This window comes from Miscanthus floridulus, chromosome 5 (assembly GCF_019320115.1).
Source record: "Miscanthus floridulus cultivar M001 chromosome 5, ASM1932011v1, whole genome shotgun sequence".
NCBI lineage: Eukaryota > Viridiplantae > Streptophyta > Magnoliopsida > Poales > Poaceae > Miscanthus > Miscanthus floridulus.
In genome coordinates, this window is record NC_089584.1 from 30932092 (window position 1) to 30948168 (window position 16077).

Consider the following 16077-nt stretch of genomic DNA (forward strand, 5'->3'; position numbering starts at 1 on the left):
CTCCTCGGTCCTTGTGGGGTCAGAGCAGACGCGCCTAGCTGCGTTCGACCTTCCCCCATCCCTCTCGAGGGTCATGACGGGGAGAGGTCGTGCGTCTTACGAGCGTTGTGTGCTAAGGCGGGTGGAAAAGGTCAGGGATGACCTCGGCCTTGGCGCCTACCCCGCTCTGCTCGGCTTTCGCTGGGCCTAGGTCGTTCGGGCCTTCGTTAGCCATTGTGTTGCGGGCCGCACGGCCTGCTAACTAGTCGATGCCATGAGACACCCTAGGGTTACAACCCCGACACAAATAGTAATCAATTAGTTAGCTCAAAGCAAATAGCCCGTATACCTGTTCTTTGCTTACCGAAACAACAACTTTCTAAGGAAAAATAATACCCTATATTTCAGAGGTTTTCTTGTACACAAGAAAATATAGGTGTAATATAATTACATGCAAAAAGAATCACATGACTTCTTAACATGGCCTAAGTTGGAAAATTTTCAAGTTTCTAGTGAATCTTGCTTGCAACATCTCCATGAGTTTCTAAAATTAGAGGGTGTTTTTTCTCTATGAACCTTAAAATTTACCAGGATGTTTGACATCAGGCTCTTAAATACTAGACCTAATCTATAACTCTTATAAAGCTAATCCCGTAATTCACACTACAAGACATCCACGTCATCTCAAACTAATTATCCACAACATCTCTCATCAAGAGCCATGTCATTCCACTAACTTCCAACCTCATAATGCAAGCTATCCACATCATCATCACTAAGCGTAATTACTACTTTCAATATATAAGAAACTAGAAGCATACCCCGCATACGTATGAGAATTTTGGAAAATTAGACTATATAATTACTTATACCAAGAGATATACTATTATAAATTAATGTTGGATGGCGTGACACATTGGTGTGGACAACTAAATACATGTTTGTGGATGATGTGCCTCATTGACTTGTATATCATAATTACATATGCTAGTGAGTTGTAATTGTATCTATCAGTGGATTGTTGAGATGGACAGCTTGCACGTCGAGATGCAACCTTTAGTTGGGTTTAGGATTACAAGAGATATAGATATCGATATAGATATAGAAGGCATCTATATGTTGCTATTTGTTTTGTTGTTCCATCATCTTATAATTCGATCTAATTCTTTTATTTTTTCTATTGAATTGTTTCATTTCCTTGTCCTGTAGTGTTGATAAAATGAAATGTTGAAGGATTAACTCATACATGTAATGGTCTTGTTTTTAAAAAGTCCCATAGCACGTGCGAAAATATCCTTCTAGTATTTCATATAAAACTAACCCAACACATTTTGAAAAAAATTACAAAGGACAAAAGAAATACATTAAGGAAAACTAACCAAACACAAAAACACTTGGCCCTACATTCCAAGTAACAGGCTGACCATATGCGTGCAACAAAATACTACACCTTTGTTGTAGCTATGAACATTGAGTTTCCTACAGTATGCACTTACTCCAGTTTCATTGATGAGCCAAACAGAGCTATGTTGCCATGTTGGCTTCAGAGTTCAGACGAGCTGATCTTTACGATGTTCCTCGAGCCGAGACGAGAGAACCAGCCCAAAAGGGTAATAAAAAGTGTCCAAACCTCACCCAGTCCAATCATGTCAGTGAGGGCGAGCCCGCCAGTACCGGGTCGGCATGCCACGAGCGCGCGGTCAGCATCCGCCGCAGGTACAGCACGCACACACGAGCACTCCCAGCCCATCCTGCCGCCCACCAAGAATCCACCCGACCCGCCGGTTCATGGGCTCCACGGAAACAATAGCCCACACGTCAGTCTCCTCGACGAGACTCAACCCGGGTCGCCCACCGTTTCCGGAGTAAACCCCCCCTCGAGATCTATCCCCGTTTCCAACCTCACATCCCCTCTTCCACTCGAGCTCCTTCGTTAAACCCAAACCCTAATCGCGACCTCCGTTCCCCAAAACCCTACCCTTACGGCGGCCATGGACGGCGGAGGCGGCGGAGGCGGAGTCAGCGGCGTTGGCGGGGGCGGCGACGTGGAGCTCGTCAGCAAGACGCTGCAGTTCGAGCACAAGCTGTTCTACTTCGATCTGAAGGAGAACCCGCGGGGGAGGTACCTCAAGATCTCCGAGAAGACCTCGGCCACGCGCTCCACCATCATCGTCCCCGTCGACGGCGTCGCCTGGTTCCTCGACCTCTTCGACTACTACATCCGCACCGACGAGCGCGACGCCTTCAGCAAGGAGCTGCGACTCCAGACCAAGGTATTGGCCCGCTTCCTTCGTGATTGGCCCGCTTCTGCCGCTGATTCTCGTGCCGTTGATGCTAATTTTGGCGTGGCTTAATTATGCTCATTGCGCGGTGCAGGTGTTCTATTTCGATATCGGGGAGAACAAGAGGGGCCGATTCCTCAAGGTGACGTAACTTGCTCTGTATGAACGCGTGCAGTTTCAAATTTTGTCATCTTTTTGTGTGTTGGTACGAGAAAATTGCCAAATTGGGGAATTTCATATTTGGAAGCCAGACTGTTTAGCTAGAATAAGGGGTAATCTGTCGCACTAGAACGGGATTTGCTTGTGTGGATTTAGTAAGTGAAAAGGTCCTATTATTCTCTTCAGATTTTCGTTGATTCAAGACATCTAGGTCCTAAATGAGTATGCTGACTAGTTTTCCATTGCTATGTGGAGCATGGACCCATCTGTTAGTGGCACGGTCTTCTTTGACCAAGGCTCAGAGTTCATCAATAGGGCCATGTTTAGTTCACCCCCAACTCCCAACTTTGACACTATGCAAAAAGAAGATTCTCCGTCACATCAAACTTGCAGTATATGCATGGAGTACTAAATGTTGACGAAATCAAAAACTAATTGCACAGTTTGGTTGTACTTTGCGAGACGAACGTTTTGAGCCTAATTAATCAACGATTGGACAATTATTACCAAATACAAATGAAATACTGCAGTGCGCTACAGTGTCGCTGGAAATCCGGCGGCGCCAATTCCGGGCGCAACTAAACGCGGCCTAGGTTGAATGTCCTAAAAAGGTGTGCTTGAGGGTTACTTCAAGCTTTGAAAAGGTTTAGGTCCTACTGGGCACAACCCAAAGATGGATGACCAAAATGGGACTTTGCTCTTTAGTAGCTGTGCCCTTCGCAGGTTTTGGTTTCTCCTATTCTGGCAATTTCACTTTTACTGTTTGTAACTACCAGTTATTTATGAACCTAGTGGCAACCAAGCAAAGTAGTATCTTGTGTTTGCCTTTAGTGGCATATTCTGTTGTGTAGGCCATTCTGCTCGTGCAAAATTACCAAGTATTAACTTCTGAACTTCCCCTCTAGTGAAAAAATATTTATGTTTTGGACAAGATCTGATCCAGCTTTTAAAACATTGACATCAATAACTTAAAATTATTTATTTTGGGCACATAAAAATCATGTATGATTTGCCCTGAAAAATCACTTTTATAATCTCATAAATTTAGTATAAAAAATAGTGATCAAAGTCACACCTTGCAGACCATTATAAAAGTAAAGAATACCAGAGGGAGTAGAAATTGATGATGTGGTGCTCTAGGTTCACCACCATTTATTGTGTCCAACAGATCTTAATTGATTTTTGTTGTTGTTGTGGAATGGAAAGAGAATAAGGATTGATTGGGGTTTTCATTTAGGCCATTTAACTGATGATCGAAGATACACACCTGACTACTTGACGGTTTTCCTAAATTTGAATTGTATGGATGCTGCTGCTTGCTTATGTGTTGCTGTCACATTGATTTTGCTATCTTTTATTTACAACAGTTTTTTTTTTGGGTAATCAGTGATATTATTCTTTCTGGAGTTGTGAATTTATGTTCAGATTTGTTTTTTTTATTTTAGTCTGGTGCAGCACTTGTGGTTCCAAAACCAAAGAAAAAGGGAAAATAAATCTTGATTGGTCAATATTCGTGTTTTTTGTGGCAATATCCAATTTAATGTTCACATACTGATAGATCGAGAAATCAATTTATTTCTCACAGTCCTGCTATAAAACTTTTCAGATTATTCTCTTGATTTTTATAAAAAAGATTTAGTTAGACACTGAATGCTTGTGTCTTAATTTCATTGGAACAATATATTTCAGAAAATAGAGCTATCTGTTCATAGTTTCATACATTGAAAATCGAGTATTGAAGACACCAACAACTGAAACCAACAGAAAGTGGTATATTGGTGTACTTTTAGCAAAGACTTGATGCATGCTGCATGTATATGCATTATGGACCACAGATCTGGGCTCTCCACTTGGATTTGTTTGGATTATTGAAAATCTCAAGACATTCCTTGATGCATGCTCTTAACATAAATAGTCTTACATTTTCAGATTGTGGGTCCAAATAGTGACAGATGGTATTCTCTGATAGAATGTTGCATTTTACCTTTTTAGCTGGTGGGTTATCATGTTGCTGAACATGTCACCTTGCTTGCTTAATTTCCTAAGTTTTTTTTTATTTCCTTGAATTTTTTTGAGGGACATAATGATCTTGAGCAGTCTTTGTGTCTGTTGCATTCTTGAAAAGACTTAATGTGTAGCTTAATCTTATTGGCTAGCACACTACACGTAGTGATCCTAGCATATTCTTCTGGCATCTGTCAATTTCATGACTCTAACTAAATTTGGAATCGAAATATTATATGTTTTAATGCTACCAACTAAACATAATTTGTGTTAGTTTGTTTTCAACATCCACTGAGAAGGGGTTTGCACTGAATATTTTCCCTAGATATAAACCGTAAAAGGTTATGGTCTTGTATATAGCTGGGGAGAAGTATTATCTATCTTTGTTGCGTGTTTGCAACGAATGATACTTTTGAGCTATATCACCTTTTCTTTTGCTTATAAAGTAACTGTGCAGCTTTATATGCGTGACATAACTGCAATAGTTAGCTGCTTACACAACATTTTGTATTTAGGTTTCCGAGGCCTCTGTCAACAGGAATCGGAGTACCATAATTGTTCCAGCTGGCAGCTCTGGTGAAGAGGGCTGGGAAGCATTCAGGAATGTACTGTTGGAAATAAATAACGAGGCTTCCAGATTGTTTGTCCTACCAAATCATCCAAATCAGGTAGAGCTAACAAAAAGAAATGTTTGTTGCATATTTGTGAAGTCTACCCTCTATGACACTGTATTCTTTTGATATTGGATTGTCCAGCAACACATGGAGCCGCCAGAGCGTCTTCCTGGCCTTTCCGATGATGTGGGTGCCGGATTTATAGCTGGACATGGTAGCCAGTCCGCTTCTGGGCCAGAGGTAGATGTCGACCGCTTGGTTGATCTGCCTCCTCAAGAAGAAATTAGTGGCATGGGTATGTCTAAGGTGATTAGGGCAGATCAAAAGAGGTTCTTCTTCGACCTGGGCAGCAACAACAGGGGCCATTATTTGAGGATTTCTGAGGTAACATGTTGTTGCCCATTATTTGCAAACACAAGCCTCCATTTTCCACGCACGAGAGTGATCCATTGCTCTTACTGTTTCTGATTGTACTTACAGGTGGCTGGACAAGATCGTTCGTCTATAATCTTGCCGCTCTCGGGTTTGAAGCAGTTCCATGAAATGGTTGGTCACTTTGTAGATATAATGAAGGACAGGCTTGAAGGAATGACAGGAGCTAATTTGCGCACTGTCGAACCCAGCCAGAGATGATTACCCTTGACTGTGGCCTTGGCAAGACTGCTGTTATGCCTCCTGTAGGTTTGCCATGTGGTGTGTGGTAATGTAGATCACGCAGTATTAATTCATCTGGTGGGGATAATAATGTCTCTTTTCTCTTTATTTTTTGAATTCAGTGGTGAGGATTGATTTGTTTGGGACTTTTTCCTTTCAGTCGGAGGAACAATAAGCAGTGTATTGTTCGTGGGGTGGTATAATTGTGGTTGCTGCAGTGTTAGCCCTGTTTTCATGCTTCGCCGTTCTTGTTTAGGTAAAAAAAAGTCTGCTATGTTTCTGGCATTGTGTTGTCTGTAGTTGGCCTCTGCATGTGAGTTATTCCTACATATGTTATATGTTATAGTGATGTGGATAGACCTGCGTTCGACGCTTGCTGCAGTAATCTGATATAGTTAAGTAAAATTGGTCCGTTAAGAGTGCCACAAGCCCACAACCGTTACACTATGTTATATATGTTAAGTAACAGCGGTGTTGCGGATCCTGATCTGGTTTCCTTCTCAACAGCACACCAGATGAACATACATGAGAGTAAATATTGTGGAACTTTTATCTCTATCATTATAGATGGGTACAAGTTTCTTTATATAGTCTTAACCTTTCGGGGGTATATTTGGCATGAGCCCATAATTATCTTAGGGTTATTGTTTTCCAACACTTCCTCTTGGCGAATACCGCGATCAACTCATGCCTCATTAAAATTCCTAAAAACCCAGTGGAAAAATATGGAGAAAGAGGCATTAAAATTCCTAAAAACCCAGTGGAAAAATATGGAGAAAGAGTACATAGTGCCGCTAGATGTAATGCACTTGTTGCCTCATTAAAAATCATTATGAGAAACTTTTGGAAAACTCATTTATGGAAAAAAGAGTACAACGGTTGTCTTTATGACATTTTATAATCTTCAGGACTATAAATTCCAGGATCTTCTGGACCCAGTAATAAGGGCAATTCAGCGGCGATCTCCCCCTGAACTTTGCAGGTCTCTCAATCGTCTTATACCAATATTATGGATACATTTTCTAAATGTAGTAGCTGGTAAAGACTTAGTGAACAAATCTGCTACATTGTTACATGACTGGACTTTCAAGATATTTACCTCACCCTGCTTCTGGAGTTCGTGAGTATAGAAAAATTTAGGAGATATATGCTTAGTCATATTATTCTTAATATAGTCCATTTGCATTTGTGCAACACATGTTGCATTATCCTCATAGATAATAGTGGGGGTATCCACGATACTAAGACCACATGACTTCTGGATATGGTTAGTCATCCGTCGTAGCCAAGCACATTTACGTGCGGCTTCATATAGCGCAATAATCTCTGAGTGGTTTGTTGATGTTGCTACCAAGGTTTGTTTGCAAGATGTCCAGGATATATCAGTACCACCATAGAGAAATACGAAACCAGTTGAGATCTTGCATTATGCGGATCAGATAGATATCCAACATCTACATAGCCAACCAATCTTAGATCCTGATTCTTTGGGAAATACACGCCAAGATCTAAGTATTGTCTTAATGCCTACCCAATGTCTTCTGGTTGGGTTCGCACTATGACGAGCTAGCAAATTCATTGCGAATGCAATATCAAGCCTAGTGCAGTTCGCAAGGTACATCAGTGCTCCAATAGCGCTCAAATAGGAACTTCGGGTCCTAAAGGCTTCTCGTCATCACTTCTCGGTCTAAATGGGTTTTTGTCCTCCTCAAGTGATCTGACAACCATCGGGGTTTTCACGGGATGAGCCTTGGACATATTAAATCTTTCTAAAACCTTTTTCATGTAGCTAGATTGGTGTACAAAAATTCCTCTAGGGAGATGCTCAATCTGCAGGCCCAAGCAAAACTTGGTTCTACCCAAGTCTTTCATTTCAAACTCCGCTTTGAGGTAGGTGCTTGCTGTGGTAGAACCGCCTAATCTAATGCCTCCTACGAGTACCCATCTTCCATTAGACACTAAGTACTCGAGGGAGGATACCAAATTACACGGTTTCGTCGAGCACACCCCAAGGGAGAACCCGAAAATCCATATTTTTCCATCAGGATCACAAATGAGAGAATAAAGCTTATATCATTATTGACCATTTCTTACATCACTTTCTATGGAACATCAGAGTATAATATTTATTATTTATAATAGCGAAATATGATCATATTATAAGAGTTATGAACAATTTAAGTTAACAATGGAATATAAACATGTGATCAGAATTACAGCGGAAATAAATATCGATTCATGATATGATGAAGCATTGATATATAAACTATGACAACAAATTATAAAACTTTCATTTATAAAAATATTTAATGAGAGTTATAAATAAAAACTATGATCGTAGCGTAAAGGAATCCCCTCTGAGCCCACCAGGAGGAATCCACACACAAGGGTCAGCTCTAGCCTCCACCTATCACCTACTCCACCTCCACCTCACAGTTGCGTCAATTAGACTTGGGTAAGGTCGCTGTGACCTTTCTGACACCGCTGCGCCATGGCCGCGCCGGTGACCTCACCGTGGCCAGCATGGCACCGTTCCCCTCCTCCATTCTTAGCTCGCGTTTAGCCTTCTCCATCACGAGTAGCTGCTTGGGTGTAGATGCCATCACTAGTGCCGGTCCAGCCGCACCGGGACACGGCCGAGCGCCGCCGTGCGCCATGGCCGATTCGCCGTGCGCCGTGGCCGGAGCGCTTAGGGACCACTAGAGCTTCGGCTTGGTAGGGAAATCGAAGCGTGGGGACTTGGGAAGCACGCCGGTGCTGTTCGATTCACCGGAGGGTTCGCCGTCGGCGAGTTCCACCGTCGCCGAGGCCGCCTCCCCTGCTCCTCTCGCTGACGCGCGGGTCCTCCCTGTCAGCGTCGTGGCTGAGGCGGGAGCCCTGCGTGGGCCGCGTCTTGGGCCGCGCCTGTGTGCTCGTGGGCCGCCGTTCTTGGGCTGGCCCAGTAGCTGTTAGGATTTCTATTTTGTTTTGTTTGATTATTCACCGATTTATGTGCATATTCAAAAATGTGTAGCTCTTAGATGGTGGATCCAAATGATGTGGTTCTAATTTTGTTGAGTTCCTAGTAATGTCTAGTATTTAATAAAAATATTATATGAGCATAGGTTTTAGAAAATTTGGATGAATTAAATATGACTTTGAAATGTGTTTTTTTATGCATGCAAACTTGTTTGAATTTTATCTTGAGTTTCTGTGGTCCAAAAATTATGAAATTTTGTGGGTAGTCTATTAATTCTTATTAGAAGCTCTATTTAAAATTTCAAAGCTAGTGCATGTGTAGTTTTTGAGTTATAGAATTTCTTTTTATTAATGGATGGATCTTGTGTGAATTTTCATAAATTTTCTATAGATCCAGTAAAGGTAAAATTTGGTGAGTAAGGTTCTTATGCTAGAATGATGTTAGGAAAAATGTGAAATCTGTTGCTTGACACTTTTCATTAGGGTTTCCTAATTATGCTCAAATTAGACATGTCATCTGTTATTTTGGATACAGCAAGTTATGTTTGTCCTATGACTTTGAAATTTTTATGATGGTCTATGTGCAGCATGAGATAGCTACTGTAATTTTTGTAGATTTTTATGAATAGTTTTACTATATATTGCTTAAATCACCTAATTAACTAAATAAATTGAAAAAGGATATTAAATAATTTATTTAGAAGTTGGCACTATACTTTCTGATGTTTCTTAGGTATGAAAAACAAGTTGGCAAACTTGGTTTGATCAAAGTATGCTTTTGCACAATCCTTAAATAATTAAGTTAGTAACCCTGTCATTTCTGGACAGATTCTAGGTTTACTGGAATTTGATTTAGTTAACTTAAGAATCATGCTTTGGTGTTTACAAATGTTTTGTAGAGAATTTCATAAGCTTTCCAGAATATCCTCATACAAGTCATTTGGATTTATATAACTCTGGTTATGATTGAATTAAGTAACTACTGGTTTGCATATGAAGCTTTAACTGTTATTTTAAGTATGTCTTTACTATTTCTAAGTTTGTGGTAATGTTCCTAGGTGTTAGGCCTTTAACTGAAGATGAGCATCTTTATCTTAGGTTATGCAAGTTAGGTAAGTGATCTTGTTCTTTAAGTTTAGTTAGATACATGCTTAAAGTGATTTGAATAGGGCTAGTCTTACTCGGTAAACGAGTGTCCAGTAATGCGTTCGTAAACACTTACTACGATCCATTCATCATGAGCATCATGTCATACCTTATGCATCCATGGTATTTATCTTTTGCATCGGCATGCAATAGGTGTACCGGAAGGAGTGACCCTGCTGGAATTCGAGGAACCGAGCGAGCAGCAGCAGCCGACACCGGAGATTCAGGAGCAGCAGCCTTCAGGAGAAGTGCCAGACGAGGTCGCCGTTGAGTGCCCAGATCACCGTCCGTGCAACTTTGTGAAAGGCAAGCCCCGGAGCATATTAAGCCTCCTAATTTCTGAAATGCAGTTACAGTATTATTGTTCATATATATATTGTTGCATTAAGTTTAGGTGTTGGATGCAAACAATTGCTGCATTGGTTACCCAATTCCTTGTCCAGATATTGTTACCCTAAATCCTATGTAGCTCAGGCTCGAGTAGTGCTTAGCCCTGCTTAAACGCGGTAGAAGTCGAGTGATTTCCTGTCACCTGCGAGATATAGGAAGATACATGTGGCACGGTTGGCTATATTTGCTATCATGGAAAAGAACCAGTCTTAATTTGAAATGAAGACCGGATGGAGGCTTGCCGGTTTGCAGTGACTCCGTCTGTGTCGCTTAAGGACTGATTCTTGGAGCCTTTCCTGTTCATGTTGAACGCATGCCTCTCTCTTAGTTGGCTGTGTCCGATGACCGACCACGAAGCCGAGTAGCTCACCTCAGGCCAGGAGTCGATAAGTATAAAGTGCGCCTCGAAAGGGAGCCATAGGCGTGAGTCCAAGGGCAGGTGATTTAAAAGTCCTGATCGTCCTGGCAGAAGGGTATCCCTGAGAGTGCTGGCGCTGATCGAACCCGCGAATTTGGTTCCTGAGATGTACCAAAGGTAACCCACGGCTACCCTTGCAAAGTATGCCAGGGTGAGAGTTAGGAATACCCCCTCAGCTGAGTTGTAATTCGATTCGAGTCGCCGTCTCTCCCGGTTAGTGAGAACTTGACGGGCTTATCTCCAATGTAGATACACTTAATAACATAATGGTTCAGAAATGATGATATGATGATGACAGCCTTATTATACCTGCTATGGTTAATATTGTTTGCTCCTAATAAGTGAGTGCTCTAGTACAGGTGCTAATCTAGTGGACAGGTAAATAATGATAAGCTTGATGCTAAGTTTAAATTGGTTACTATAATCATAAGCTCTTTTATGCAACTGTGTCAAGCTAGCCCACCTGAAAAGCCTTGCATGCTCCTTGGTGTCTTTTATTTCTGGTTTTGTCGGGTAAGTCTAGCTGAGTACCTTCTCGTACTCAGGGTTTATCTCCCACCTGTTGCAGATGACCAGTTCTACTTTGGTTGCTGCAAGTACTGCCTTCTCCCAGCTGGGGATGAAGACTAGACCATTGGGCACGGTCTCTACTAGTTCTCGCACCTGACAATGCTTTTGTGGGACATGACTCAGACTTGGCAATGTAATTGAAAACTATGATGTTTGTACCAAACTATGTTGCTTCCGCACACTCAAACTTGGTTTGTAATATTCTATTTCAACTCTGATGGATGTAATCCGAATGCTACTTGTGAAATGTTGTAACGGATGATGTGTTGTGTTGAATCATTATGATCTTGGTTTGTATGTCGAGAGTTGGTTGAAATCCTTCGTGATTTCCGGACTACCGGGATTATGGGAGCTTAAGTACAGGAATTTGATCGCTTCGGTGATTGTTTTTGTACTTACGTTCTTATGATTTGGTCAGTTCTGTTACACAGCGCGCGAGCGGGGCGCGTGCGCAACCACAGGCCGTGGCACACGGCACAGCGAGCGTGGCCCAGTGCGACGCAGGCGGCGACCCAGCAAGCCGGCCCACGTGGGAAAACCCAGCGACGGCGGCACCACTTTGCGCCGAGACCCCTGATCTTTTAACAAGTCACCCCGCAGTACATTAGGCACTCTATAGTACCATTCATCTAAATCTAGCATTTCGCATCTGGACCCAAAGAAAGATTCTATTTCCATTTCTCACCTTCCCTTCATCCTCAAAGCAGAGCATGGATAGGGAAGCACCGGCCGGCGGCGGCAACGATGCTGTGGGACCGAGAAAGGCACGGCGGTGGCGGAAAACCCACCGATGAGCTGCATGGGGACCCACAAGGCCTCAGGCTGGCCGTGGCAAGACCCGAACCAGCCCCCGGAAGCCTACCTGCGTGAGCCGATGAGGTGAGGACACCGGTCGAGGTGGCGCCGGCCAGGCGGGGACGGCGGGACGGCGCGTGGGGCAACGGTGGCTCTGTCCGCATGCGTGGGTGGCAACCGTACAACCGGCATGGCCAGTGGGGCACCCGTAGTGAGCATCAGCGGCAGGATTGGCCCGGCGCGGACAACGATGGACGGGTGGCGCGGCACGGCGCGCTCGCGTGCGTGGTGGCGGCGGTGGAAGCGGCCACGGTAGGGTGCGATGGTGGCATGGGAGGGCAGCGCTGCGGGCTATGGTCCAATGCGGGACCATGGGCACGGCGGCCACACGCGGCCGCGACAGGGAAGGTGAGAGGATGAGCAGTGCGAGGCCATGGGTCACGCATGTGCTCGCGAGGGAGGGTGAAGGACCAGGGAAGGGAGGAGCGGTGCTGTGGGCACGAGCGCGCGACGAGGAGAGGAAAAAAGAGGGGCACGGGGAGTAGGCCAAGGCGACGTGGGCACTGCCACGGTGGGTACACGGCTCGGCAGAGGCAGGCAAGACAAGCAGAGGCAGAGAGCAGAGAGCACGACAAGAGGCATTGATGGTGCTGCAGGGTGAAGCGATAGAACGGGTAGTCGGACGGTGGCGCTTAGCAGGGACGACAGCAACTGAGGCATGCCTATGCTGTGATGGCGTGCTACCAACAGGGTGCTCCCGCTAAGCGCTGCTAGTACTATGAGCTGCTAATGATGCATGCTTATTTGCTCTATGCGCTGGTGGCTTCGGTAGCTCGGGTAGATGGAACAAACGGCCGAGAGCGAGCGAGGTAGCTAAGGTGAGCGGCCGAGATCGTTCCCTACAGTTGCTGGTTCTTGAACAGAGTGCCAACGACACATCCCCAACGCGTTATATATTATTGTTGCTCTATAAAAATCACTTTTCAAATTAACTATTATTTATCCACACAAACTACGAATGAGTTTTCCATTTTTTGTTCCTTTTCAAACTAATTTTGAAACAAACAAACATCACAGCAATACACAAAACAAACATACTAACACACTCATGACGTTCTTACCTTGCTGATGGCATAATTTTTCTACCCACATTATATATCATTTTAGCTCTTAAATATTCTTTTTCCAAGCTGACTATATATATTTTCAAACACGACTAAAGCACTAAAGTTTGTTACTCGATATTTTAAATGCAACAAAAATCATGCTCCGAATTTTACTTAAGTACTATATACCAGTCGTATCGTATTTTTGTTTATAAAATTTGTTTTCCACACTTAATCAAATAAACAAGCCATTCACCCTTTTATTTGCTATCAGACATTTTTAAGCACTAGTCCATACGTCATACTAACTCGTAAAAACAAAACATCTAGGAACTAATTAACCCATTGTTCAATAGAATTCACCAAAATTGATACTTTTAAACATAAGTTAAATTTTAAAATCTGAGAAAATCATTTTGGTACATCCTCTTAGGTCTAAATCTTGGTGCTAAGCAAGCTCATAACACCAGGGGTGTTATAACCAACCCCCCTAAAAAGAATCTTGTCCTGAGATTCGAAGCAAGAATCAGAAGAGGGGAAAAACACGATTACATTTCGTAGATCAGGGATTACACGAAAGATTACCCGACTTCGAATACTAAACCACCTGGGGATTTAGGGATACATGGTTAAGAGCAACCTAATACAACTGAGACTTAATCCAGAAGTCAAGATAGACAAGAGTAATGGAGAAACAAGATAATGATTATCCAAAACATGGCGTATGACAAATAGATCTAGAAACAGGAGACTGAGAAGTTGAACATCGTGAACCCTAAGACCGAACTAACCAACGGTAGACTTGAACTTCTTTGAAAACTAGTTCCTTCTTCTCAGATTACACAATCACCTCTGACTGACGAACCTAGTTCCACAATTGATGACTAAATCCCGTAGCTCTGCTCCGAATGCGAGGGGAATGGGGATTAAGAAGAAGAGGAAGGACCAAGGGCATCTTATAGTGGTGAACGGAGGTGGAACACAACACACCAGAAGTGGAGACGGCATGGATGGGATACACAGACAGTTCACTCTGTGGGGATAAACACGGCCATGGTGCGCTCCCCGTGCAAGCGAGCAGAGGAGAAATAAAGGACGAGAGATAAGAGGGTGTGCTCAATGAGGGAGGCATACGGGTGGTTGTGTCCCCAAAAGAAGAAAGAAGGGAGGGAAAGGGGGGTTTGGTACAGGGACGAGGGTGCGGGGTCAGGAGCCAATCGGATACCGAGAAAAGGAGAAGCGCACAGTGCACGAGGACGGCGAGTGCAGCACAATGCCGTGGCTAGCGAGAACGGGGTGCTAATGGGCCCGACACAGATGGCGTTCATAGGGCACGCAGCGAAATAACCCGGCATACATAGTGCGGTCAAACTAAACATAGGGCTTGGGACATGGCGTCCACTCAGGCTTTTCCAATCACTCCCGACTACCTGAATCTAACTTTCCTTACTACTCTTCTTTTGCTTTCCCTTCCTTGGCCACATCCATCTTTCACGTAGACTAAGACTGAAATGACCCCAATTTCCACGAAGGGAAATCCATAGTGTCGAAGTGTAATACGATCGTTGTAGATCATATTACCCAAATTCCAGTCGAATATCACATCCATACAACGATAATATCAGAGTACAAATAGTGCGGAATTACATAATTTATTACATCGCCGCATTGGCGGAATCAAAAGTAGCATTCATTCAGAACAACTTGAAGATAAGATCGCCAAACTCGAGCGTAGGCACGAATCCCTCAACCGTCAAACTCCTCGAAGCTATACTCCTCAGCAGAACCTGTGTGCCAAAATTTATCAGTACGATTTGTATTGGCCACTCCCAACCCTATGAGCATTGCTTTGTAGAAATTGGATGCAAGTTGGGTATAAGCAAAATGAACCTATAAGGCTGGGGTTTCCTATGCAATAGCATATCAAGTAAATAGTAATATTTTGTCAAGTTTTAACACCATACCCACACACATTCCATTCCTTTCCCTTTTCTGAGCCAGGTTTCGATCCTGGGATCGATAAACCACCATCTCCACACCGTCACCATACCACAGCCATACCATCGCTCATTCGATAGGCCAACTCCCTCTCGGCACTGTCTCAAGGCCCATAGCCCCTGGCTATGACCGACACTCTCTCACGGGGGAAGAAAGAGAAGGACTCATCTCACTATCTAGTTTAAGTGAAACCCAGGAAAGGTCCATAGCCAACAAGTCGGCACATGTATCGATCGATCAACCATACACTCTGTAGAGGTTTTACATAACCACAAGATCCGCCTTCCTCGCTGACCGTCGTCAACTAGGCTGATTCCGGCTGCTTGCTAGCCTAGGATAGTGCCACTCTACCATTCAGCCCTGGTTCACCCCAAGTCAAGTCTGGGGTGGCTGAAACTGTGAGTCATGAGCCGGGTCCACAAGGTCTCCATGAAGTCTCGGAAGGGTGTGGGGGGAGTCCTTCGCGCCCCGTACCTCCTTACACTGTCCGCTATCAACCTAGCAGTAGTGGCAATATCCTACCAAGTAGTCCAGCCGTCCCGCACCATATAGGGCAAGTGGTACGTAAGGCTTCCCGGTGAATCTGAGTACTAGTAAGTCCTTAGGGATGACCAAGCCAGAATGTCTCCATCAGGGTTTCCATTCATCGTGCCACCATAGCACCTCCATCCCGGGCTCCACCCGTCATAGGTTCACACCCAGGTCCACCTCATATACCACTTACCCACCACAGGTATCCATTTCCAGGGGTGCCCAGGTAGCATCCCATAGCAAGACTTGCCCCAGGCTCATCGTATACTCCAACTTGGTCGACACAACCCTCACCCTCCACACACCCAAGTCACACACGCAGCACTCTCCCCATAGTCCAGGTAACACCAGTTTTCACCACGCACATAGTAGAAGCGTAGTAGAAGTATAAGTAATGAAATATATAGCAGTAAGCGTGTGTCTAGCCTAATAGCAGGGTATGCAGGGGTAAGGTTGCGTCAAGGTAAAGGCTT

General features: G+C 43.9%; 1 protein-coding gene across 1 annotated transcript; it reads left to right on the forward strand.

The window, feature by feature from the left end:
* Window positions 1–1874: 1874 nt before the first annotated feature.
* LOC136451897 (transcription factor Pur-alpha 1-like) lies at window positions 1875–5915 on the forward strand. The gene is made up of 5 exons (XM_066452577.1): window positions 1875–2252; window positions 2356–2403; window positions 4940–5092; window positions 5180–5422; window positions 5519–5915. The coding sequence occupies exons 1-5, from the start codon at window positions 1971–1973 to the stop codon at window positions 5669–5671; spliced, it is 879 nt and encodes a 292-aa protein (XP_066308674.1). The 5' UTR covers window positions 1875–1970; the 3' UTR covers window positions 5672–5915.
* Window positions 5916–16077: the final 10162 nt, after the last annotated feature.